This window comes from Anopheles gambiae, chromosome 3 (assembly GCF_943734735.2).
Source record: "Anopheles gambiae chromosome 3, idAnoGambNW_F1_1, whole genome shotgun sequence".
NCBI lineage: Eukaryota > Metazoa > Arthropoda > Insecta > Diptera > Culicidae > Anopheles > Anopheles gambiae.
The window spans coordinates 9,070,146-9,096,519 of NC_064602.1; the positions used below are offsets into that span (position 1 = coordinate 9,070,146).

A 26,374-nucleotide genomic window follows, 5' to 3' on the forward strand; every position below is an offset into this window, starting at 1 on the left:
ACATTTATGGTTTCGAAGCCACCACACACCGCAACACAACGCACACACACGGGTGAGTAGTGTGTTTGGTGGGTCGCTCTTCACCTAACCAAACAACTTCAAGCCGTCACCATCGCGCAGCGTCTCCATGGAACCGAAGCGCGCCAACTAACAATAGCCGGGAAATCGGAAAAAAATGTTACCAGAGTTTCCACGCAGAATCGATCGTTTTTTTTTATGTAACTGCGGAGCCAGGAGCGGTTGGCTGTGGTCAACACCGTTTGGTTCTACCTCGAACGGTTGACTGATAGTGGGCTGGCGAAGGTTGTTCGCGTGGAGTCCCTCGGTATCCGCACGGAAGGTGTATTGCGCCGCCATATGGAGCAATGCACATGGTGGAGGTTGATTAATGATTCAATCGGCGTCCAAGGTAGAAATTCTTTATGTACTTGCAAATTATCTTCATCTTCTTATTCCTCCGATCCTTGCTTTTCTTTTTCATGTCTTATTTGTTGCTAATGTTTTCGTTAATATTCATTTTCTAAATTATTGTATATTTCATGATTACGTTAGGTTCCGGAATACAGCGATTAAATGAAGTATCCCTTTATGTTATCTTCTTTCTTCATCACCCAATTGGTTCCCGATATGAAAAACGTGACTCGAAAAAAACGAGTTTCAAATCAAATTCATTCTACCCAAACGACATTTTCAAACCATCAGCGCTAGCGCCATCTACATTTCAATAGCGATACCAGGATCTGAACAAATATTATTGAAACAACAGCAAATGGACATACATTGATGATGTGTTAATTGCTGGGTTTGAACAACTTGTTGTCAATTGTCAATTGGTTTTAAAACGATAATAGAAATAACATAAAAATATGTTCCTTCAATTCCGCCCAGCCCGCTGATAGCGTGTCAACTGACGCGGTACCGATTTGTTACTTGGGTACAGAGTGACCAGAAATACCGATTTATCTGTATTCCTACCGATTTTTGATATGCCTACCGATTTACAGATGAGCCCCCTAAAACCACCGACAAACCGACGTGACACTTCGAACAAAATGAGCTTCAAAAGTTGTCTCCTTATTTCAAATGAAAATACGTTAAACACTAGCGCCATCTCTATAATGATTCGCTTACTACACTGACACAGAGAAGAAACTGCTAAACCCCCTTTTTGTTTTTCTTCGCAAATTCCAATGCGTATTGTTTTATGTACTTCTCACATCTTTTACATTGATTTGAAAACTTATAAAATGATTTTCCTGTGTGTTTTGTCCAATTATTCTCACAAAATCTTGCCTCACACTTCCTTCGCCATTTGTATTTAGAAAAGTTGTTTACATCGAAGCAGCAGTGAACAGAGCTTACTTTGACAGAAGTGTTCGCCTCACTGGTAAATGACAGTACTTTAGTGTGGGACACTTTTGTAACGCCAGTGTCACGTCGGTTTGTCGGTGCTAAAACTACCGAATTTTCATGTATCCTACCGAAAATCACTGATTTTTTCGTAATACTGACCAAAAAGTCATATTACCATTTCCCAAATCACTTAATGTATTAAACTCTATATGGAAATCACTAGCAACCAGAACCAGAACTTCAACAGAGACAACTAAGGCCCGTGTCTGCACTTCATGAAGTCGAACGCGCTGATAAAATTTTATATGCAATTTGACAGATAATGTAACCCGGCGCTCTAGCAGCAATAGAATACGACATCGAACATGAAAAATGTATTGGACTTCACATGTTCGATTTGTGGGTAATCACATCGAACATGTAAAATCCCATATATTTTTCATGTTCGATATCGCGTTCGATTGCTGCTAGAGCGTCCCAATCATTTGTTGGGTTAAATTCCCTAGTACAATTTTCCGATCGACACTTCAGAAAGGCCTCATGTGACCGCTGTTAACCAAATCTAAACTATCTCCTTTAATGTTACGTTTTCGGGTGGTTCGTAATATAAAACGTTAAAACAACACGCGTTTACTCATACAGCTAACAGGATACTTTTTATTCCGCTTACTTCCTAATCGCGTTCCTACTTGCTTGACCGCTTATCCGAGAGTGTCCTCACGATCCCTGGCTAAACCCGAACACACTCACGTTCCGAGGCGCGCAGCTCCTGAGTGCCTAAGGGCGTTTTCTACTCGTCACAACATCTCCCCCTTTTAGTTCATACGATAGGGTGCAAACCTTCGTGGTACCGTTCTATTTCTAGAAGAGCGACGAGGTGCAAGTGGCTGTTGGGCTTCGCGATGACAAGGGGTATGCTGCGTCGACCTTGATGATGCTATTGTTGGCTGTGACGCGCTTTCTGGCTGTAACATGCATGTCGTAGAAGTCTGAGGTATAGACGTACATGCAACGGGTGTCTCTGTCTCGCTAGGATTGATCGTGGTTTGCGGCGGTAACGGTAAATTCCACGATTCCAACAAAACACTTAGAGGAATGCTAGCTAATGACCTGTTTTCAGTGCTTTCATAAAATCGTTGTCTTATCTGGTTCATATGACACCTCCTAGTACGCCGATCATTTGTTTGCACCAGATACATTACGTGGCCAATCCTTCTAACTATAACCGCAGGTATCCATTTCCAATTGTTTCGGCTATACTCTTTGATAAATACTAGATCGCTTTGTTTGAATAACCTCGTGCTGTTGTATGTGGCTTGGTTCTCTAATCTTGGTGGCGGCCGCAGTAACTCAAAACAGGTTCTAATATGTCTTCCAAACATGAGCTCTGCGGGTGATTTGTTCTGCTCTACCTGAGGATTTGGAGTTGTTCTATACGTTTGCAGGAATATGTCGATTGCCTCTTGTAACGCCATGCCACCAATTCTTATCTTCCGCAATGCCCTTTTAAACGAATCCACAAAACGCTCGGCCTGGCCGTTGGACTGAGGGTGGAACGGCGCTGTTCTCATATGATGCACACCATTTTTCAAACAAAAATCACTGAATGCTTCGCTGGTAAATTGCGTACCATTATCTGTTACTAAAGTCACCGGCATGCCAAACCGGGCGAATAATCCTCTCAACATAGTTATCGTAGCTGTTGATGTACTACTTGGTGTCTTAAATATTTCCGGCCACTTAGAGTGTGCATCAACTACAATCAGAAAATATTCCCCATCAATGGGTCCTGCATAATCTACGTGTATGCGCTCCCATGGAGTGTTAGTTTTACCCCAAGCCTGTGGAGATTCATGTGGTGGTGATTTTGCGGCAGTTGCACACGATGAACATGTTCTGACATACTCCATTATATCTCTATCCAAGAATGGCCAATATATATAACTTCGTGCAACTGACTTCATTCTTTGCATACCTGGATGACCCTGGTGCAATTGCTTCAAACAACGCTCTCGCAATCTTTGTGGTATCACCACTCTCTCCCCGAAAAGAATACAACCATCAATAAGCGTTAAAGCATCCTTTCTGCTATTAAGACATGCTAGCTCATTACCGTAAGACACGCTTGTTGGCCAACCATCTTGTATATAATGTCGCACTTTACGTAGCATCGCGTCTGCCGATGTATGCCTTTCTATTTCCCTGAAGCTTATAGGAAAATTACTCATGGCCTCTATCGCCATAGCCTTTACATCTCTTTCCATGTCTATACTGGCGATAACATAATCATCCTCTGGTTGCGAACGGTTTTTTATCAATCTGGATAATATATCCGCGTTGCCAAACTGCTCAGTTCTAACGTATTCGATCTCAAAATCGTATAATTGCAGAGTTAATGCAAATCTTTGCAATCTATTTGCTGTATAAATCGGTATGCCTTTCTTAGAGCCAAAAATTTGCAATAGCGGTCGATGATCCGTCTGCAGTAAAAAATGCCGTCCATATAACATTCTGTGGAATTTTGTTACTGCATAAACTATTGCCAACCCTTCACGGTCAATTTGGCTATATCGTTTCTCTGCCTCTGTTAACGCTCTCGAAGCGTGCTGAACCACTTTCATACTACCATCCGCATACCTATGGCTCAATGTAGCTCCTAACCCAACAGAGGATGCATCAGCTGATACCACTATCTTTTCATTAGGGTTATAGTGCGCGAGGAGCAAATTTGATGAAAGTATCTTCTTAAACTGATCAAACGCTTCTTTACATTTATGATCCCACTGGAAACGCTCTCCGTGCTTTAATAATTCATCCAAGCGAAATCGGAGCTGTCGCATATTCGGCACGAATTTTCCATAATAATTTATGGCTCCCAGAAACGATCTAATCTCAGTGAGGTTTGTAGGCTCCGGTAAATTTCTTATCGCTGCAATCTTATTTGGATCTGGTCTTAAACCTTGACTATCAATTACGTGCCCCAGGTATCTTATTTCATTCGTTTTAAATTCGCATTTTTCGTTTCTGATGGTAAATCCATATTCCTCGATTCGCTTTAAAACATCCTTTAAATGCCTATCATGTTCTGCTTCGGTTGCGCCTCCGATGATTAAATCATCCATATACCCACACACTCTCTTAGTTCCAGCTAGCATTGTGTCGATCAGTTGCTGAAAAGCTGCTGGAGCAACCTTTATGCCTGGTGGGAGGCGATTATAGTAGTATAGGCCACGATGCGTATTGATTGTAAGAATATGTCGGTAATCTTCGTCTATCTGAACTTGAAGGAATGCATCAGATAAATCTATCTTGCTAAATATGTGGCATCCTGATAGCTTTGCGAATATGTCATCGGGCAATGGAAGCGGGTATTCATGAGCACATAAAGATGAATTCAACCCTGTTGAATAATCGCCACATATTCTAATTTGCCCATTTGCTTTCCTTACTACTACTATGGGAGCCGCCCATTCAGAAAAGTTTGTAGGTGTTATAACTCCAAGTTTTTCTAATCTATTCAACTCATCATCTACGGCACTCTCCATGGCATGAGCTACAGGCCGCTTGGGACGGAAAATAGGTGCAACACCTTCTCTTAACTTCAGCTTTATATTTGCCTTAGTACATAATCCCAATGTGTTGCGAAAAACTGTCGGAAATTGCTCTTTAATTTGCTCTATTTTCATTACACTTTCCGCTGGTCTCTCTTGATTTTCCGAAATATAACAGCAAAATCTATCCATCGGTACAGACCACAGATTAAAACGATCGATTAAATCTGTACCAAGCAATCGTAAATTCGCATCAGCCACTCGTATTGTTGCTACTAGACTTTTTTCTTTAATCCCAACTTGTGCTCTAAATTCTCCGTTTAGCTGCAACCTAGCACCAGATGCTGTTTTGGCTCTTATTGTCACTGGCCTTAAACATGGACTCCCAATTCTTTTCCATAACTGACGATCTATAACCGTAATATCCGAAGCTGTATCTAATTGTAACCTCACATCCATACCAAACAGTTTTACAGGCACGAACTTCCGCCGACCACATACGCTCATAGCATTTACTCGAACCACACGTAGATCTGCACTATCATTCCTTCGACGGAATCCAAACGGTTTTCTTCGGTGAAAGCAATTTTTCCCTATGTGCCCTTGTTTACCACACACGTTGCACACAATACGCTTTCTAGTACAATCACGTTGTAAATGCTGTCCTCCGCATGACCAGCATGATCGGTAAAACTTTAACTGTTGCTTGCTTCGTTGCCTGTGCTGGAACCCCTGTTGCTGTTTAACATCTTTTTTTACGGCATAAACATTACCCTCGTGAACTTTTTCTATCATAGCACTGTCCTCTTTTAAATTGATAATACGCTGACAATCGGCGGTCAAGCTTTCTAGCGTTATATCTGTACGATCTTCGATACGCGATAGCAAACGTGTCCTTATTTCCACATCTTCTTCATTTTTAATTCCACATACAAACACTAGGCATTTTAATTGTTCCTCACTTATCTTGCCGATTTCAAAATCTACACACACACGGTTTACACGACACGCATACGACAAATAATCCTCCCCACGAGCCTTTGTTGTATTGAGGCACTTATACCTTCTGCTTAATAGAGATTCCCTATTACCAAACAGAGCCGTTAGCTTATTTATCGTTTCTTGGAAACTGAAATCTCGCGTATACCTCGGCAATATAAAATTAGCGTAACGATTATACTCCGCAGCACCTAACTTTCTGACTAACAAACGCACTTTCGCTTCATCTTCCAACCTCGATGCATCTTTTGCGAAAAAATCTTCATATCGTGCATACCAAGCCGCAAAAGTAATTTTAGCTTCCTCGTCATACTGAAATTCTCTTACATGGGAACTTAACGAATCCAGTATTTGCTCCGGATTAAGCACTGGAACGGACACAGATTGACGCTCTGGCTGGTGTTGTTTCTGCACCATCAACTGGTTCATTTGTATCTGCAATTGTAAAATCATCTGCATTAGATCGGGTGACGAAGCATTTTGTGGTTGGGAAGAAAGCGTTTGTCCCGTATTATGCGATGGCGATATCGTCGCATTCTGCCCGGGAGCAGCACTCAGCGATGGCGGCACCCCCGCGTTTTGTGCCGGCGCTGTTACAAGCGATGGCGGATTCTGCACTGACGCCACTTGACCGCGCGCTTGCTGGTCCAATGACCCCAACACGAACGCACTGGACGATCCGCTTGCAGGCTGGTGTACGGCTGCTGCGCTCTGCTGCCAAAACATTTGCGAAAGCCGTCGTTGCTCCTCTTCCGATGATTCGCTGCCACTTGGATTCATTCTCCTGCGCTTGCGTTTAGACGGAATTTTGTCCACTTTTCTTCACTCAATACTTCTTTCACTGATAGTTCTTTTTTTTTCTCGTACAATTCACTCGCTGCTATATTTGTCTTAAACACCAATTTTATCACGGAATAATGTTAATGTTCACATACACACACAATTTTCTTTTAACATCGCTTTTTTATCACTCGTCGCCACTGTTACGTTTTCGGGTGGTTCGTAATATAAAACGTTAAAACAACACGCGTTTACTCATACAGCTAACAGGATACTTTTTATTCCGCTTACTTCCTAATCGCGTTCCTACTTGCTTGACCGCTTATCCGAGAGTGTCCTCACGATCCCTGGCTAAACCCGAACACACTCACGTTCCGAGGCGCGCAGCTCCTGAGTGCCTAAGGGCGTTTTCTACTCGTCACAACATTTAAATAAATGAAAGATGTTATTTTCTCGTGCTGCTCTTCATGGGACAGATTAGCTTCCATCTCCGACAACCTCTCCCCCCCCCCCCCCCGCTCAACACTTTAAAGCCTACCGAAAACTACCGAAATAATCTTAAACTCCTACCGAAAACTACCGATAAAATTTTGATGCGCCTACCGAAAACCGCCAAAATAATCTGGCCACTCTGCTTGGGTACCCATTTCACCTTGACAGTGATGACAGCAGCAGAAAAAGCTATTTTTTGCATTTATTTTTTTGCTGAAAAAATCGAAGCGTTCGGACGAACCGGGAATTGCAATCTCGGGAAATATAATATATCCCCCCGCCCCACCCGTTCACATTTCGTGTCACATCCGTATCCGTTTCCCGCGGGGCGCATTTTAGCGAGCGACCCTCTGCATCGCGTGTGTATTTGTTTTACCCTACTGCGTGTGCCCGTTCCGCCCCCAGCAAAAGGTTCCGCCGGGCTCGACGGACTCCGAAAGGAAAGGATACTGGAGACGAAGAAGAACGCATCTATCGCGTAGTAAAAGTGTATCGTTTAATAGCGTTTAGTAAGAAATCAAGAGAAAAACACAATCGGCACAAACGGGACTATCTGCAGTGGTTGCAGTTTTTTTAGCTCCCCCCGAATAACTGGAGAAGTGCTTTCCCTAGTTTCTTCTTCGTTTTTTGTTGTTTTCTTTCCGTTTCACCATCGCCGCCACACCTCTCGGTCACCCCGCGAAAGGCGTCGAACCCTTCCGTGACCGTAGAGAAAGAGAGAGAGAGACAGAGCGCGCTTGGGGGTTAAAGAAAATCAATGTTTTAGAAACAATTCCTTCCACGCAGTGTATAGTAGTGTGCACAACTACGTACGTGAGATTGTGAGACAAGCGCCGTAATCATTCATTATCGCGTAGCGCCATCCTCATAAGCGAACCTCACTCGACGAAGGAAGACAACTCCAGACCTGCATTCAGTGAAGATTGTGTTACATTTTTTATGTGCTGACCCCCCATGATGTTATGCTAATTTTGGCCATCATCACCACAGTTGAGTTGTCTCGGTTGTTGCAACGCGTTTATTTGCGCCGATATTTAGCAGATCCTGCACACATAGAACAGCAGCAGCAGCAGCACCAGTCAGCTCCTTTATTGAACCATATATCATCGTCCTTGCTAGAGCGCCTTGAGTTCACCATGGAAACCACCGACCGAACCGTCTCTACCGTCGCGAGCGGCAGCAAGAAGTTGTAAGTTGTCCCTTTTTTGCTGCCGCAGTTTTCGATCCTAATGGCATCGTGCTCTATTTCTTTGCAGCGTATTCAATGCGGACGATAGTCAACATTCCTTCAAGACCACCGATAAGAACATCACAGTCGTGTGTACCGAGGGCAAACATGACCGTGGCAGTTCGAAGATCAAGCTGGTCAACGTGGTCAACTTCAAATGGGAACAGAAAAACTACCCGGGCCGGTTGATAGCCTGCCACAAGGATTGCTATCTGCTGGCTTACTCGATTCGAGGTACAGTACTGCTTCAGGTTTTTCCTTTTTTCTCCCCCGCCACTAACCAATCTGCGCCTCTTTTCACCTCCCAACAGTAACGAAGCAGTCGAAGAGCGAAGGTATGGTCCGGGTAGCTCATCTGGACCTGCCCGAACGGGGGCTGATCAAGGGCCTGTCGGACGAGATACTGGATCTGCAGTTCTCGCACAACAGCACCACCGAATGTCTGCTCGGCATCATCGAACGGACGACCCTGCACGTGCACCAGGTGCTGGTGAAGGGCGAGAAGGTGACCACCGCGCTGAAGGTGAAAATCGTCGACCCGCTCGAGGGGCACGTGCCGATCTGCGATCGCATCACGTGGTGCCCGTACCTGGGCGACGGTACCGACTTTAACGACGAGTTTGCGAAGCAACTGCTCGTGTGGACGCGCGGTTCCACCTTCCAGTGCTACAGTATTAGCGTGCTGACGAAATCGTACATCGATACGACCGACCTGAAAGCGTCCGACATCGAGGAGGGCGGGTTTAAGGCGAACGATGGCGAAGCCACCATCACCGGCAGCGTGTTTTCCGACGACGGTACCACGCTCGCGCTCAGCTCGAGCGACGGTCTCATCCGGTTCTACCAGGTGTACCAGCACGCGAACGATCGGTCCCCCCGGCGGCTGCACCTGTGGAAACCGCACGACGGCAAGCCGATCACGAGCTTCTTCTTCCTGGACAACTACACCGAAACGGTCAACAACAAGACGATCTGGAAGCACGCGATCACGTGCGCGGAAAACAACGCCGAGATTAAGGTGTGGTGCTGCGAGTCCTGGGAGTGTCTGCAGACGGTCCGGCTGACGTCGCCGGTCGAGGCGTCGCTCCACTTCAAGGCGGAAATCGACATATCCTCCACGTACCTGGTGCTGACCGAGCGCAGCACGCGCCAGATCTACGTGCTGCAGGTGCGCAAGGGACAGTCGGCGGGCTCGTCGGCGGAAAGCGAACCGAACAAGCCGACCCTCTCCAAGGGCGGCACACGCTCGATCGTGCAGCCGTACATTGTTTCGATTGCGGAGTACCCGCTGTCGGCATCGGTGCTTGGCTTTTCGATACTGTACGCGGCGGCCGGCAACTCGAAGTACGGCGACTACGACGACGATGAGGACGACGAGCAGGCGTCACCGAAGTGTGTCATGATTCGTATGTTCCTCGTGCAACCGAACAACCTGCAGGACTGTACGCTCATGTACGAAGCCATTCCGGACAGTGAAAGTGAACCGCTAACGAAGGAACTAACGGACGACCCGGTCCGGGATGATGCGGAGGCATCGGAAAGCACGGGCAACTCGTCGTCCGTGTCGTCCTCCGCTTCCAACGAAACCACGGACAACAATGTGTCGCACGGCCCTTCGGAGGAGGATGATCGTTTGGTGGACGAAACGGCAGCGAAGAGCAAGAAGGTTGATGGGAAGAACGGTGCGCAAGGCACGCTGAACAACGGATCGGACAATGTCGAAGAGGAGGAGGAGGAGGATGATAGCAATAACCCCATAGCGCTGAAAATGGCCGAAGCGGCTCAGAAGTTAAACGACGTGTTTGTATCTATCCGCACGGCAAACTCTTCTGCGGAGGGAACAAACGTTGGTGGTACGAGTGGACCTACGACGCCGGCCAGTAGCAGCAACAAAGTGAATCTTATGACACCGGACTCCTTCAGCACACCGGGCAGCGCTACCAGATCAGGTAAGATGACCATACATTTATCACATTTGTTTTTTGTATTGTTTTGTAGATGTTATTTAGAAATTAAACTGTTTGTATTATGTGTTGAGTACTTGTAGCTCAGTTATTCGTTGTTTTAGTTAGCTTTGCAAAGTAAAACGTATTATGTTTCAAATGTAACGTACCGTAGAGGGTTACGAGTTGAAGAGTTACCCTTGTGTGCGTTTAGTTTTCTTGCGGACATTTATGTTATTTATTGTTTGTACTTCCTGGAAGCTATTGTTGTAGTTATGTTTTGTATACATTAGCTTTGATTTTTATGAAAGGAAAAGACAAACACAATGTCCCTCTGCTCCTTTCATTAACGATCCCTTTCGGTCGAAAAAATGACACTTGGTAACGATGCCATGTTTTCCCCTCCGTTTCGTTCCCCCTTCTCTGACGCTGCAGCAGGCAAGGAGAACGTGAAGGACGTGCGCATTATCAACCTTTCGGAGCTGCCCTACCCCGAAATGGAAACGATCATGAATCAGTACGATCGGCGAACGGCCCCCACGGGAGGGCGAAGGCGGGGCCGGGGTGCACAACCGGTCAACACGACGGTTACGACCAACACCACCGCCACCACGACCGGTGCCAGGAAGGCCGCCAGCTCGTCCGTCACGAGCACGGCCAGCGCGAACGGTAGCGTGTCGTCTAGCGACAGTGGCGGCGCCTCAAGCGACGATGAGCAGGAAGAGGAAGAGGAGGAAGGCGGTGGCAACACAAGCGTTGCCTCGGTGGCCGGTTCCGAGCGGGTCATTACCGACATTACCGACGATCCGGACGATGAGGATGGGGATGAGGAAGACACGGACGCCGAGCCGAAGCCGGTGTCCAAGCAGGGAAAGAAGAAGGGACCCGTGAAGAGAGCCCAGTTTGCGCTGGCCAACGGCAGCACGGTGGTCGAGCAGGGCAAGAGCAGAAAGCAGCCGCAGGGCCACGGGACGGGCGCAGTAGGTCAACCGGATGGCGCCGTCATTAGCGTCTCGGGGACGTCACTGACGATGGAACATTTTACGAAAATACTTACACTTGACGAAGCAGAACCGCCGACGGTTCGAGGTAGTTAATTTAACGGATTCTTTGTGTTAAAATTTAAACAGAAGGCGCATAAGCGTCTTCCTATTGTGCGTTTTGCGGACACTAGAAGTGATTAATGTATAAATTTCTGTTTTAGAAAAAATCAAAAGCGACGAAACCGTCAATCCGGACGTACTCAGCACCCTGTTTATGCTGGCCAAAGCCACTAAACAGCACCAGCAGCAGCAGCCGCCAGCGTCGGTTGCGGATATGGTGGCGTCCGCTGGCCAGCAGGTCACGCAGCCCACCACAATGCCGACGACGGACGCACTGGAAGCGTTCGTGAACATGGTGAAGAATCGCTCGGAAGCGGCCGACGATAGTGTGGCGGCCAGTAAGGCGAAGCATCGAAATTCCACCAACGGGCCAGGCAATAATACGGAGGAGGATAGCGTTACAGGTAGGGGAATTTGTTAACGAGACAGTCCGGAGGAGTTTCTAAAACGATGTGATTACAGATGCTCCAACGGTACCACCGATGCCATCGGCGGAGATGCTTGCTAGCGGCGGTTCGAGCCCGAGCCGGGAGGTGCAGCAAATCATGTCGACCAAGGGACCGGTCATCAGCATGGTCGAGGATCTGTTCCTGTACTCGTGCGTCGAGCGGAAGGACGATTACGACGAGGAGGAGGAGGAGGAAGACGACGAAGAGGAAGGTGTGGTGAACGTGGCCGACCGGTTCGATGAAGAGGACGGCGTGGTAGTTGTGGTACCAAACGGTACCAACGACAATGCGGACGAGGAAGTGGTGGACGAGAAAGATCCGGAGCCGGATGTGGCAGACGCTAGCGTGTTGTTGTCCGCAGAAAAGGCATCGGTTGCGGCGTCCGCCCTGAAGGAACCGGCAGCAGACCCCACCATCGAGCGGGAGGAAGTTTCGGTGCAAAGAAAGTCCTCCGCCCTGCTCCACGACAGTCCAGGTGAGGAAAGCGCGAAGGTGGAACCGAACGATGAGCCTTCCGTGTCCGGCTTTTGGCCGTCGTCCGTACCGACGGATGTGCCGGCGGTTGGAAAGGACGTTGTTACGACGGCACCACCGACCATCGTGCACGTGCCCGACTCTTCGAAGCAAATAGCCGAGCTGAGCAGCAAGCTGGACCGCATGATGGACCTCATGGTGGCACAGTCGCGCCAGATCGAGCAGCTGAACGTGCAGCTGGACGCGATGAAGAAGGCCCGGGTGGAGGAGCAGCGCAAGAACAGTGCCACGATGAACCGGTTCAACCAGACGCTGCCGAAAACGATCGAAACGCAACTGTCCGGGCTGCTGGTGCAGCACTCGCTCAAGATGGAGCAGACGCTGGTGAGCTGCTTCAACAATCAGCAGGCCCGCATCGCCGAAACCCTAACGCACCTACCTCAGGCGATGATTGCGCAGCTGCAAGGCCGTCTGCTGCAGGCGATCGTGCAGGAGATGCAGCAGAAGCTGCTGCCCGCGATTAACGGCAAGCTGGACATGGTGCAGCGTGCCGTCGCCGCGGATCTGGCGGAAAAGCTGCGCACCAACGAAGGCGCCATCCGGGACTCGATTCAGCGCACGGTGCGAAGTGAGGTAAGCGTGAAGGGGAAATGTGCTTGTTGATGGAGCAAATTGTAATAAAAAATCCATTTTTCTTTCCAGCCTGTCATGAAGGCAATGTCCACGGCCATACAGACAGGCATGCGGACGGTGCTGTACGACGTGTACCACGCATCGCTGCGCGAGGTGATCCTGCCCAGCTACAGCAAACAATGTGAAGAACTGTTCCGACAGATGAGCAAAGCCTTCTCGTATGGCATACTGGAACGTAAGTCCCGTCACTCTCAATTTCGTTCGCTCTAGCAAGTGCTTGATGGTTTCATTTCCCCCTCGGTATCTTTCCAGTCATACAAAAGGTCGACAAACACCTGGAGGGCATAGGGAAGATGCAGGACCGTACCGGCGAGCTAGTGGAAAGCGTCCGGCAGCTGCCGAAGGAGCTCAGCACGACGGCCGACCAAACGACGATAGCGACCGTGCGGGCGCTGCGCGAAACGATCGAGAAGGATATGCGCGGGCTGCACGCGTCGCTGCTCCGGTCGGTGCGCGAGCACATCCGGCAGGAGATCGAGAAGGGCTTCGAGGCACAGGCGTCCTCGCTGGAAGACTCCGTCCTGTCGGTGGTGCGCTCGCAGGCCCAAACGCCCGCCCCGAGCAACATGGACGTGCAGGACCAGATCAAGCAGTACCTGAACGGGGGCCAGATCAACAAAGCCTTCCACAAGGCGCTGCTGTCGAACGATCTGAGCCTGGTGGAGTTTCTGCTCGAGCGGGCCGACCACAAGCAGGTGTTCAATCCGTGCCCGCTCGAGCAAACCGTGCTGCTGTCGCTCATACAGCAAATTTCCGCCGACATGGCAAACCACAATGAACTGAAGCACAAGTGAGTGTGGATTGAAGGATGGCAACGAATCGCCAAAAAGGATTGTTTATGAATGTTAACGTCTAATTTTTCTCCCCTTGCAGGTACTTGTCCGATGCAATCGTCAATCTAGACTTTCAGGATCCGATCACGAAGGAACACTCGCCGAAGGTGATCATGGAGCTGATCAGCAACTGTCAGAAGTTTATGACCGCGAACCCACAGAACCCGCTCTGCACCAGCCTGAAGATGCTGGTCATTGCCGCGCAGTACATTGGCTTCAAGAATACCTGATACCTGTTCAAGTAGCGGCAATCAGCGGTAACCAACGGCAGAACCAAGACTGACGGCACCTGAAAGAGCACATTCAAAGAGAGAGAGAGGGAGAGAGAGAAGAGGTCCCATCCCCCATCGTAAGCCCCCCACAAAGCAATCAAATCAATTCAAATCAATTTTACACCTTTCACACACACACACACAATCCCTTCTTAGATGAAAAAAGACATGACCAACACACCCCATTCCAGAGGGGAACTAATCGTGAACTCAGTCCCATTTTTAGGATTCATCCTGTCCGTGTTCTACTTTTAAGTACAATTTTGACACTTATTTAACTACCTTTTCGTTCGATCGTTTGCAAATTCTATTTGAAATCGTGCTTTGTTATACTTCCATTTGACACTTTTTGATCTGTTTTTACCCTTTCTGACTATAAAAGCGCGCTCTTCTACACCCACACTGCATCGCGCAGCACAATTGCATGCTGTCGAGCGTCATTCCATGTCGTCAGCCCCTTCTATGTTTCCCCCCTCGTTGTCACACCACACCCACGTAAAAATCCCCACTCTAACACCGGAATAGGAAACGGATGTTCGTGTGTAGTAGCAGCACTACACACACACACACACACCACTTTGTCGCTGTGTCGTGTAAATGTCGAGACGATAGAAAGAAACAATCATCATCCATCCGCGGATTTACTTTAGTTTGTAATTAACGCAAATCAAATTGAAAACCTTCGATAATAAAACTGTGTCCATACTCCAACACCAGAAAACACACAAAAAAAACAACGATGAGTCAATTAAATGAGCTTTAATTGCCGAATTTTATTTTACAGTTTTTGCTTACATTTATGACGGCCCAGCACCTCCACCGTTGCCGGCTTTCAGATGCTCGATGACGTGTTTCGGCAGCTTGATGCGCTTTCTGCTCTTTTTCTTTACCACTCCACCCTCCCCCACGGTGGGTGGCTTGCTCTCCGACGGCGTCCCCTTTCCGTCCACCCCCTTTTTCGTCTTTTTGGGCTTTTTACACGACAGCGGGTTGGGGTTTTTCACCTTTCGCTTCTTCTTGGGGCCACCGTTCGATTCGGGCGCAACGAGCCCTTCCTTCACTTTTAGCTTTTGTATCGTTTGCTGATCAAGTTCACGAATTCCTACCCGACTCTTCTGCCCTTCTGCAGCCGCCTGACGGTGGGCCTCCGACGGTTGGACCAGCGTGGGGACGGATGCGTTGTGCAGGTAGAAAAGCGGTATACCCGGATGCTCGCGAACCCACTCCTGCAGCGCTCGGTCCTGCGTAGCAACGATGTAGTGGCACGATTTGGTCATGGATTTGATGCAGGACGAACCGTCGAGCGGTCGCTTCTCGTGGCCGCAGCGATGTACGAGGAATTTCTTCAACAACTGACTGGTGCCGGTGAAGCCCGGTCCGAGATTGTCCGTCTCGGTGATGATGCATGCCGTGACGATGGGCTTTACCTCACACTGGAAGTACTTTTTTAGCTGCTCTTCTATTTGCAGGCGGATCTGGAAGAGTTTTAATAATGAGGTGAGTTAATAATTACAAAACGAAATAGCAAAAGCACGTTGTTTGAGGAACGGAAACGGGGATCCGGTACCTTGTACGCTGCATGGCAGAAGCTTCCATCGATCAGCACGAGCAGTGGTTCGCGAAATCCAAAGTTGTTGATGTAAAAACTCATATACTTACGAGTTTTCTTGTGTTTGGTGATTTTCATTGTGAATTAGGAGCGTTTTTCGGTGTGTTTTGGGAGATCTTTTCCCCGACGGCAGCGAAAACTGCGTGTTGCACGCGCCGAAAGCACAACAAACGGATTATCCGTGTGCCGTGTGTCGTTTTGACATTTCATCGACTTTTTTTGGCGCAAGTGCTGCACAGTGGGAAACCGTGCAGTGATTTCAAATTTGTAAGTATTTTTATACGTTACATTTTAATCTTTTAGTAAATGAAAACACAATTTTTAAGCTTCTCAACAAGAAAAAGCGCACCAATCGGATGTCATTTGAAAATAATACTTTTCTCTTTATTTATTTACCGTGTTATACAACGGAAGCACAATACAAAAATGGAGAAAATCAAATAACAAATATACATTGTACACTTTTTGGTAATACGCCCGCTCTATCGTCCTCACTAGCTCACCCACCCTACCTTCGTAGTAAGAAAAAGGGTGAGGCTTAAAAATGGTAAGTGGAAATCTCGTATCTCTACACTATCACTTGTATTTCCCAGTGGAGCCCCTTCCTCCCATTTCTTGGTTTGATTTTGCATGATCGTTTAACGCCTATTCTAAAGCTAGCTCTTTTCAACCTATCCCCAACGGAACTAGGTCTATCTATAACTGGAATACTTCTGCACCCTATTCACCCTCTAAATTCCACAGAAGCAGTACAGCTTTAACCGATAGTCATCGACACAGAAGCTCTGCTTGCCGTACAGATTCGTACGGCTGACCGTCCCCGTCAGGAAGCTATCGTTGTTCGAATCGATCCGTACCGTCGCCTCGAACTCACCGTCCCCCGGTTTTGTCACGAACCGCACGCTGATGTCGCTAAACTTGTGCTTGGCCGTGATGTTCTCCGGCGACATGCCCACGCTCGCATCGTCGATCGAGTTCAGATGCAGCACGCTGCACTGCGGATACTCCAGCAGCAGATGATTCACCCGCTCGACGGCGAACCGTGCCGCCTGTATCACCTGATGATCGTTCTTCGGCAGCGGTTTATGATCGTGACAGGTACACCAGTGCGGAGCAATACCCGCATCCTCACAGGTCCGCGTGGTAGGAACAGGCAGAAACAAACTAATCCCCCGTGGGATAGGTTTCGCTTCCAGCAGCTCTTCCGTTCGCTCACGAATCGACCCAGTCCGCAACCCGGACATATCGAGAAACTCTTTCAACGTTTCATACAGATCAAAGTGTGTCGTGAGCCGCAATCGGTTCCTTCGCAGATTGTGGTAAGCGGCGGGATACTCGCGACGAAACCACGCGGGCAATACGAAGATCAGAAACGGCTGCCGTTCCTCCATCATGCCCTGGTAGGTGTTGCGGAACGAGCCCCACCGTATGCCGTGATCGCTCATCAGAATTAACACCGTACGGTTCAGATAGTGCCGATGCTCTTCCTGCATAAACTCCAGCACCTGCCGATAGTCATCGTCGATCAGGGCTGGATTGTTGAAGAAATCGTGCGTCATGCCGACGCCCCACAGCAACGAAAACACCGGCTCCGACGCACCGAATGTTTTGACGATCTTTCGCGCATAGTCCAGCAGCACGCGGGTCGGATTCCGCCCGCCCAAGCACAGTTTCGCGTTCAGCTTCTTGTTGTAGCCGACGCTCGATTCCATCTGGCGGAAAAAGTTGCGCAGATAGTAGTCGGTCGGCTGGCGGCGAAAGCCCTTCTTGCCGTAGTTGAACGTGCCCATCGCCGAGCTGTCCTCGGCGTAGACCGTCCGGTAGCCGGCCTCGCCGAACTTGTTCCACACGAACTGACACAGGTCAAAGGTACTGCTGGCATTTGGAAGACATGCTGCACCGAGCTCCTCGATGTCCAGCCCGGTTAGGGCCGGCACCATGTTGGGAAATGTATTGTCACCCACTTTGTTGTAACCGAACATCTCAATGCCTGGAGGGTGGAAAAGAAGGTAGTAGTTTAGTATCTAGAGTAGATAGAGAAGGAACCAACACATACCATTTAAGGTGTTTAGTAGATAGTCGGTCGTTTGATTCATCTGGCGGTGTAGATTCAGTCGCGAAACCGCATCAATCCCCAGTATCATCACATTCAGCCGCTGTTCACCTTCGGCCAACCCTTCCCTTCTGGCCGTTTTCAATCGCTCCTCAACCGCCCTCTTCCCCGGCGGCACAAACGCAAAGTAGTCCCAGTAGAACGGATCCTTCAGCCCCACATGATGACAATTCACCATCGCGAACTCTTCCTCCCGTGCATCGTACCGCTCCGGATAGTCGAAACAACTCTCGTTGCCCACCTGATGCTCCTCCTGGTCGGTCAAGCGTTCGAACGACCGCACACAACACTGTATCATGCTCGCATTCGTCACGTTGTAATGGCGCTCAATGTCCTCCATCGACAGCTGAAACCAGATCCACCGTTCGTCCGCCTCCAGCAGGGCCGGCACACACTCGATCGGTTCCGGCCGCTCGACAAACTTCTGTATCTGCGCGTTCGTTACCGGAAAGCTTGGCATCTTGCAGCCGACCGTGTTGACAAAGTACGAGCTGTTGTAGTTGAAGTGCTGCTCGTCGTCACGCGTTTCGAGCGCTTCGTTCCAGAGCGGAGCCTCCAGTGCGTCGTAGTCCCACCAGAAGGGGCGCTCGATCGCGTACAGCAGACAGGCGAAAACGGTCCCCATCATGAGCAGCACCTTGAAGCGGGTTTTCTTTTTGCGTATCGGACCCATCCTGCGATCGGTGGGCAGGAGGGGTTTGTAGTGATGCACGCTGTGGGTCGATCGGTAGCGGTGTGCAAAGCTGAAATGAGAGGAAGTGGTTGAGATGACCATGGGAAAGGCTTGGCAGTGCAATTAAAGTACATGAAGGGAAATCGAATGATCTTTACCATGCGGTAGATAATGGAGAAGATGGCCGAATACAGACATATAATAATACCACGTACCATCTCTTCATACAGTTCAAAGCCGCACATGATAGTATAGCCAGAATAAAACTATATGAGCGCAATGAGATTTTTTGAATTTTTCCTACTGGAATCTGTTAATTAGAATAGAATTCCAATTTAAATTCCATGCCCTATTAGGTTGTCTGTACAATAACGGAGCTATAGGAATCACTACCCGTCACATAAGATCCAATATAGTAACAGCTTTATCATCAGCGCACCAAAATGATCACTTCCCGCAAAGAGGCGAATGAGACCAATCGGCTCAAAGTCTCTATAAAAAGAGCCTTTTACTACTTCCCAACAGAGAGCGGTCCCGTGGTACAGTCGTCAATTCGAACGACTCAATAACATGCCCGTCATGGGTTCATGGGTTCAAGCCTAGAATGGACCCGTCCCCCCGTAGCAAGGATTGACTTATAGCCGACTGCGTGGTAATTAATTAAGTCGCGGAAAGCTTATATAAGCCGGTATGTCCGCGTAGGACGTTACGCCAAATAGAAGAAGTAGAAGAAGACTACATCCCAGTGTCTATGCCAGGGGACTAGGTTTGCCTGTCTCCAATTCCAACTTAGGAAATCATCTTCTACCTATCAACCCCAGGCCCTAACATACGCTGATAATATAGACCTCATAGGACTGCGAATCTCCTATGTAGCCTAAAGCCTACCAAGGGATAGAGCAGGTGGCATACAATCTCGGATTGCAGATAAACGAGACTAAGACCAATCTGATAATGGCACCAGCAGCGGTTCTACTAACAAGAACGCACTTTTGAAGTCAAATCCAAGTAAAAAACCTTGTGCAAGAAATATGAGTCGAAGAGAACTCCTTCTAGTAGGAGTTCTAACCATTAGATGACTCGGTGGTCTATAAGATAGATGCACTGACATCAGCAATACCGGACCGGTTCTATTCTCAACGACTTGAACATGCGGGGTTACGTGGTACCAAGAAGTCTATGAAGATTTGTATACGACAGACAAGTATGACCTTGTAGTAAGCCGTTTCGCCACAATGTATGGGGACAATCTTCTGCAACCCATCTCATCTGGTCATACATGTCCTGCCCTTACATTTACCACAGTTTGAAAGTAAGTTTGTAAGTATTTTCCTCTTATGTTTTCCAAAAATGAAATTGATTGTTATTTTCGGTCACCGAACCCTTGACGATGGCCGAACGGCAAAGCAGAACTTAATCATGGCAGCTATAGTGGGAAGAATCACGTAAAACACTACCCCGCTTTCTCGGTCTGGCTCCACCGGCTCCTCTCGGCAAACTATTGTTCAACTATGTCCCATCCCCGTGTGCCCAGCCAATAAATCAGTAAACTTTCCTCCCCGTTTGGACCGGGTCCAAGTCATGTTCCAATTTTCATGTTTTTCGTGTCTGTCGGGGGGCTTTTGGCCTGGTTCTTACTGCCTGATGTGCTAAGAAAACCCCTTTCCTTTGCCCTGCTCTTCGTACATACCGATATGGAACCGTATTCGGGTAAGGTAAGCTAAATTGTGCCAAAAAAAGGATCCCTCCCAATCTGTCTGTTCACACACACACAGTTTCCCGAAGGCCTGGGCAGGGTGACCGAATCCTAACAACCCTGCAACAAAGCCATAAACCTAGATTTATTGCCCAATCGCAGTGGGGACACACAGATCCGTCGGAGTGTCCCTTTACCCAGAGATCTAGACACAGCACCATTCGTTTATACGTTAATTAATAAAAGGCAATTATGTGAATTCAATTTCACATTTCCCACTGCAACCGGGCTCCTCCCCCGGTGCTCGTGGTGTATCTTCAGGTGTGAAATCTTCCGTTCCAGCGCCTGCTGCATCACTCCCTCTTCAAGGTAATTGGAAGCATGCTTCCAACACCACGTGCTTCGCCACATCCATCACCACGTTTCGTCTGAGTAGGCGCGAACATGGCATGTTGTTGGTATGGTGTTGGCACAGCTGCCTCAAAGCTCATCGGTTTTGCTCGATTGAATAAACGACCACGGGGTTTCTTGATGGCTCACGGGCCAATCAAGCTCTGGCTCCGATTGGCTTCCATTGGGCACATTGTAATTGGAACGAGATAGGTTGTTTGTTGACGATTTGTTCCGGCTTTGGCACCGATATGCCTTGACAATTGCAATTTAAACTACCCTTTCCCAAGGTACCACCATGGGCATTACATAAAGCGATTAATAACGACTGCTGCTTGTGCCGCTGGTGACGGTAAATGAAGGCACAAAGCGAAGCGTCCTCAATTAATCAGCGAACAGAGGAAGCTTTATCGCAGCACATCAAAGGCAGGGATGGAAAATGATGAGATGGAAAAGGATTAGCAGATTGCGACGTACGGCGCTACCTTGGGGCTTAGTGCTTTCAATGGGCGCTGCTACTTCATTAGGCAGTCATTAATTGAATGGGCGAAAATTGATTGATATTGATTTTGGATTGGTGCCTGGGAATATCTTCATTTTGATTGAATTGGAAGTGAGAAGGTGAGGGAAATAAGCGAATGATTTTTCATTGAATATTACTTAAATTTCTATCACAAAGTTAAAAAAGTATCATTATTAGCATTTCTAATTTGCTGCAGCGATGCAGAATCTCGAAATGATTCTTTTTTCCTTAATATATTTAAAATAAACGCGCAATAAAACAAAACTCATCCCCTAAACCGAGAAGAAAGTTTCATCAATCCGTTTTCCTCCGCCTTTACGATTCATTACCGGGAAGCGCAGATGTTTGCACTTTGGCTCTACTCTCGCTGGCAGAGCTTATCTGCTTACCTTGTTTTCTCAGCCATCCCGACGCGAACGGAGGTTGTTGACGCCTGGCCGACGAGGGTACGTACGCGTGTGTGTGCGAAAGGCTCGTAGTTTTGCTCCTGAACGAACTTCTGGGCGCCTCCACCCGAAGGGCACACGATCAGAGCTCTTCCGGTGGAGCAACTCTGGAGCTGGAGTGTTTTTCTCTATTTTCTTTTGAGTAACTTTCTTTTCTTTTTTGTTTGCTTCTAAACTAACGACATCCGACACTATTTGCCTTGGGCGCTCACGAAGGATGCAGCACGGCTTATTGGCATTCCCAGATTCTCCGTAGCCCCGTAGGGCTCAAACACAGCGTCGTTAGGGTAACTCCTTTTTTATCCGGTTCTGGTTCCTACCCCCGAAGCAAATCCTTTCGGATTGAATTTTAATTCAATTCTAGCGCCGGAAAAGGGGTCACGAGGCACATCTCACTGACTGATGGCGACGACGGCAGTAGCAGAAGTAGTAGTAGTAGCATCCGGTGGGATTGTATTTCCAGCTACGAGTGCGTGTATCCGATGGGTGCGGATCACTATGCCCGTTTTCTCGTTTTTCACCTCACACCGATGTTACAGGAGCAGCAGGACGACTTGTTCTTTTCATGCGATAGCATTGTGTCACTTCCTCCCGGGTACCAGTGTTCCAATTAGTGCTCTCGTGTCGCAAACATTGTGTATCTTTTATTGATGTTTGTTATGGCTCATATTTTCCACCAATTGCTTCACGCGTTTTCTCCACAGGCGGAGTGTCATTATCCTTGAGCCTGGCGAGAGTGTGTCCCAGTGGCCAGTGCAATGAAGCAGGAATGGATACGCTTCATTAGCGCCTCCTGCACATTGTACGGCCACGCCATGACGTCCCTTCGGCACCCCGCGGGGCGGGTGTTGGTCCACGCGCAAGGACTTTACACAAAACGCACATTGAATAGATGAAGCAATCTTTTACACACAATAAAATCCCTTTTCTTTTTGTCTATTTGTAATGGATAAACACACACAAATACATACACCAACACAGAGAGAAAAGGGACGCACTCACACGTTTCCAAAGGCTACTAGGAGCTGTACCATCCGTACCCGGCAGCGCTGATGGTACTTTAGTGACTGAAGCTGAGCTTGCCCCGTTATGAGTGATTTGCAGAGAGATTCAGGAGATTTTTATCATATCCCAGCACCGACCCCACCGCTCCCTTCCTGCTTATATATCCCTTCCAATAAACGTGATCACCATGCGCCTCCACCGTACGGAGTCGCCCTTCAAAATCTCCGTCGTGTAACGAAAGCAACAAAAAAAAAAAATAAGAAAAAGCGAGAGTGAACACACAAATGCTGGAATTTATGTGCCGATGTTGCTCTCTCGAGCTTCACACCCCCTCCGAGACGGCAAACCGGAACCCTGGTGGAGTTTGCGCTGCGAGAGCTTAGGAGACTTCGCCAAGCAGAAGATCGAAGCATCCACAGCATCCGTGACTGGTGCCATGGGAGAATCCATGCGAGAACGGAGAACGCGTATCGTCATGGTAACATTCCAATGGAAGAGATGGTGAATTCTCTCACATTCTCTCTCTCTCTCTTTTGTTGGAGAGGAAGTCGTGGCTCACGACCAACACGACACCAACGACACGGTATTCGTGAACCGGAACTATTGGACATTTCATGGAGGAAAGGGGATGGTATGACACACTTGGAGGAGGAGATGACACCCCCCGCCCCTTGAAGAAGAGGATGGTTTAGAGCTGGAGAAAGAAACGGGGTGTTTTGTTTTGAAAACAAACACATACATGTACACGCGCGGTGCACGAGCGCCCTTTTATGTGCAATCCAGCGAAAACGGTCCAACCGTCCGTCCACACCAATATCCTGGACGACCTTGGGACTGTGTGTAGGACGATTAGGAATGGAAAGAAGCACTAGAGCATAAGGCGATGTTGCAATAGTCACATTATTTCCGGCCAATTCATTTCTCGGGCGTATTGTGCGGAAAATGTATGCAGCAAGCGGTCCGTAATTCCGGCAGTATGGCAAAGCCACCATGCTACCAGGGCCAGAGCCGGTGCCCGTAATTGGTTTCCTGTTCAAGGGGAACCGTTTTCTGCGTTGGAAATCGTTTGAAAGCCGGATTGGAGCATAGGAAGAAGGTTCCAAAATTTCATATCAAAAAAACTTTCTGTTAAACATAAAACTTTTGTAATGGTTTTGAATTTGAGGAATAGATTAAGAATATTAATTAAAGGGTATTAATAGTAAAATAGTTAAATAAAAAAAAACATTTTTTAATGAAATAAACATATTATCAAAAGCAAATTCCTATCTATTTTATCACTATTTTCTTCATTTCTCATGCATCAGGACTCTACATTGAAAGATATTAGACTGTTCGTTTGGAGGTTTTTTTCAAATACATAATTATTTTGGTCGATATTGTTTTATTGACACAACTCATATGTACAAATTCGTCTTACAAGAACACAGGATGGAGAGCAAAATAGTTCGTTCGTTCATTGTTGCATTGGGTGGAAGAAGAATAAAAAGGGAATAAATGGAAACCAGTGAGAAAACAAAATAAATATACCATCTAGCAGAGAGGTGGGACACAAAAACGGTCCAGCGATCTCCGAAAGAGTCACAGAGAGGAGGGGGAGGAAAGGACGGGGAGAATGAAAAAAGGGGGAAGGTTGAAAATTCTAATTGTTCACTTCACTGAACATCGGAGAGTAGCATAATGCACAGTCGCGGGGCTTACGACTGCTTCAAAAGCAAACGTAATGCAGAGATACGCCCTTGTGATCATCACGCCCCCCCGTGAGGGCGTTTTGTTCTAATTGTAGCAAACACTAAATTTGTTATCAGCCTATTTTCGTGTTGATTGGGTTGGTTGGGAGGGTGAGTTTACAGAATAAAACCCCCCTCCGCCACAATCGTTTCCTAATTGCGAACACATCAAATGTTCCGATCGGAGTTTGACGTGTTTCATTTCTTATGAGTATCTTAGCCCGTTGTATACCCGGTTGTTGGAGGGTTGGTTCAGGAGGTTCTTGATGTCTGCAAAAAAAGGGGGAAAGAAATTGTTAATAAACCTTCAAACTCGCAAATTCCTCAACCAAAACCCCGTTGAAAGTGAAGTTTACCTTCTTTCTCCGTATCGGTTAGCTGCGACTTGGGGAACTCCACGTCGAACGTAATGTACAGCGTGCCGTGCAGGTTGTTGTTCTCGTAGTTCGGCATACCCTCCCCGTTCTTGCGTATTCTAGCGCCCGGCCACGTCACCTTCTCCCTCGTCACCGTCACCTTGTGTCCGTCCAGGTGCACAATGTCGAGCGTAAAGCCCACGAGCGCATCCTGCAAGCTGATCGTAATGTTCGTGTACAGATCATCGCCCCTCCGCTCGAACCGGGCGTGCGGGACCGTCTTTATCTTCAGTATCAAATCGCCCGGCTCTCCGTCCATGTGGGGTTCACCTTCGCCCGAGAATCGCGTCTCCTGCCCGTTCTCCATGCCCGGCTCGATCTCGATCTCGATCGTGCGCTCCTCGTTCACGAGCTTCACGTTCGGGCACTCGTCGCACACCGTCTGCTGCATCATCTGGAACCGGCCCGGGCCCAGATTGCGCGTCACCATCTCCTGCCGGCAGTTGCACTTGCGCGTGCCGGACGCCGGCTTCATCACCGGCTTGTTGCGCGTTATCTCCACAAAGTTCCCGCTGTACAGCTCCTCGAGCGTGACGTGCAGGTCCATCACGATGTTGGCGCCGCGTGGCGTTTCCCGCTGCTCCTGCCCGCCGAACCCGAACCCAAAGTCGCCGAAAAACTGCGCAAACGGATCGGTATTGTCCATCATGCCCTCCTTCTTCACGCACTCCTCGCCGCACCGATCGTACAGCTTGCGCTTGTCATCGTCGGACAGGACCTCGTACGCGGCGCCCAGATCTTGGAACTTTTGCGACGCATCGGGATCGTCTTTGTTTTTGTCGGGATGGAGCTCCTTCGCTAGCTTTCTGCAATGACACGGAAAAACGGAACACGTCAGCAAACCCCGGAGATAACGGGAACTGGACACTCGCAGCAGGAAGTCGGCACACTCACCTGTACGCTTTTTTCACATCGTTCTTGCTGGCCGTTTTCCGCAGGCCCAGTATTTTGTAAAAGTCCCGTCCGGCAAGTGCATCGTCAGCAACGAGCAGCAGAACGGCGGCGCCGACGAGCAGTGTGAAGCAAAAATCGAACGTCCTCATATTTGCGCTCTGTTTCTCTCTCTTTCTCCCCCTGTCCGCCTTTAGTTGAAGCGCCTCGATACAGGACACGCGCCGCAGCTGATTTTGCACAAATAAATGCACTTTTGCTTCACAAATTCATTTGGAAACAGTGATTACAGCTTTGCCCACTTCTATCACAGTGAATCAGTACGGCGTGGTGTACCAATTTTTCCCTTTTTGTTTAGCATTTGCTGGTGCTTTCTGATTGGTCGAGCGGCTGTCAAACGTCGGACGTCGCGAAACGTCAACGTTCAGGGTGGGCAGACGGTGTTCGAAAAGTACGATTTTTGACACGAAACAGGTTTTCGAAGAAGCACAATGAAAAACGTGATCGAAATGTTTTGCATTTTGAATATTAATTCCAGCAAATTTGTCCGTTTCATTAATTGTAATAGTTCGGTTTACATTTAAAAAATTGTTTCCCGTTATTTCTGTCGCTTCGTCCATAAATAAAACATTTTTTAACTTCAGTTCGTAAAGTCAACTTGTGCAACGACCAAAACGCCAACCAAGACTTCCTTTCGCCAAAAAACGATAAA

General features: G+C 48.1%; 4 protein-coding genes across 6 annotated transcripts; 1 reads left to right on the forward strand and 3 right to left on the reverse strand.

Moving 5' to 3' along the window:
- The first annotated feature begins 7,343 nt into the window (after positions 1 to 7,343).
- Positions 7,344 to 14,448, forward strand: LOC1277661 (enhancer of mRNA-decapping protein 4 homolog). 3 transcript variants are annotated; one of them, XM_061655633.1, is made up of 9 exons: positions 7,344 to 8,364; positions 8,432 to 8,637; positions 8,715 to 10,352; positions 10,782 to 11,435; positions 11,551 to 11,853; positions 11,912 to 13,005; positions 13,075 to 13,240; positions 13,318 to 13,855; positions 13,939 to 14,448. In XM_061655633.1, the coding sequence occupies exons 1-9, from the start codon at positions 8,138 to 8,140 to the stop codon at positions 14,126 to 14,128; spliced, it is 5,016 nt and encodes a 1,671-aa protein (XP_061511617.1). In that variant the 5' UTR covers positions 7,344 to 8,137; the 3' UTR covers positions 14,129 to 14,448. The 3 variants fall into 3 exon arrangements, with proteins under 3 accessions (XP_061511617.1, XP_061511618.1, XP_061511619.1); XM_061655634.1 differs by having other exon boundaries at positions 10,785 to 11,435; XM_061655635.1 differs by lacking the exon at positions 10,782 to 11,435.
- A 470-nt stretch (positions 14,449 to 14,918) lies between these two features.
- LOC1277660 (rRNA-processing protein UTP23 homolog) lies at positions 14,919 to 15,971 on the reverse strand. The gene is made up of 2 exons (XM_317138.5): positions 15,738 to 15,971; positions 14,919 to 15,645 (listed from the first exon to the last, which is right to left on the reverse strand). Exons 1-2 carry the CDS (start codon positions 15,855 to 15,857, stop codon positions 14,968 to 14,970), a joined length of 798 nt encoding a protein of 265 aa, XP_317138.5. The 5' UTR covers positions 15,858 to 15,971; the 3' UTR covers positions 14,919 to 14,967.
- A 167-nt stretch (positions 15,972 to 16,138) lies between these two features.
- Positions 16,139 to 22,886, reverse strand: LOC1277659 (uncharacterized). Its single transcript, XM_061657688.1, has 3 exons — positions 21,564 to 22,886; positions 17,836 to 18,635; positions 16,139 to 17,769 (listed from the first exon to the last, which is right to left on the reverse strand). Exons 1-3 carry the CDS (start codon positions 21,578 to 21,580, stop codon positions 16,511 to 16,513), a joined length of 2,076 nt encoding a protein of 691 aa, XP_061513672.1. The 5' UTR covers positions 21,581 to 22,886; the 3' UTR covers positions 16,139 to 16,510.
- A 1,077-nt stretch (positions 22,887 to 23,963) lies between these two features.
- Positions 23,964 to 26,073, reverse strand: LOC1277658 (dnaJ homolog shv). Its single transcript, XM_317136.5, has 3 exons — positions 25,666 to 26,073; positions 24,712 to 25,577; positions 23,964 to 24,625 (listed from the first exon to the last, which is right to left on the reverse strand). The coding sequence occupies exons 1-3, from the start codon at positions 25,812 to 25,814 to the stop codon at positions 24,561 to 24,563; spliced, it is 1,080 nt and encodes a 359-aa protein (XP_317136.5). The 5' UTR covers positions 25,815 to 26,073; the 3' UTR covers positions 23,964 to 24,560.
- Positions 26,074 to 26,374: the final 301 nt, after the last annotated feature.

Bases quoted from the DNA above. Each gene is read 5' to 3' on its own strand.
- LOC1277659 (XM_061657688.1), bottom strand. The intron at 17,770-17,835 runs GTATGTGTTGGT...TCCACCCTCCAG, and splicing joins TCTACTAAACACCTTAAATG to GCATTGAGATGTTCGGTTAC.
- LOC1277660 (XM_317138.5), bottom strand. From the start codon at position 15,857: ATGAAAATCACCAAACACAAGAAAACTCGTAAGTATATGAGTTTTTAC. The intron at 15,646-15,737 runs GTACCGGATCCC...AAACTCTTCCAG, and splicing joins TCTGCCATGCAGCGTACAAG to ATCCGCCTGCAAATAGAAGA.
- LOC1277661 (XM_061655633.1), top strand. From the start codon at position 8,138: ATGCTAATTTTGGCCATCATCACCACAGTTGAGTTGTCTCGGTTGTTG. The intron at 8,365-8,431 runs GTAAGTTGTCCC...ATTTCTTTGCAG, and splicing joins GCGAGCGGCAGCAAGAAGTT to CGTATTCAATGCGGACGATA. The intron at 13,856-13,938 runs GTGAGTGTGGAT...CTCCCCTTGCAG, and splicing joins CACAATGAACTGAAGCACAA to GTACTTGTCCGATGCAATCG.
- LOC1277658 (XM_317136.5), bottom strand. From the start codon at position 25,814: ATGAGGACGTTCGATTTTTGCTTCACACTGCTCGTCGGCGCCGCCGTT. The intron at 25,578-25,665 runs GTGAGTGTGCCG...GTGTCATTGCAG, and splicing joins GATGTGAAAAAAGCGTACAG to AAAGCTAGCGAAGGAGCTCC. The intron at 24,626-24,711 runs GTAAACTTCACT...CTTTTTTTGCAG, and splicing joins AACCGATACGGAGAAAGAAG to ACATCAAGAACCTCCTGAAC.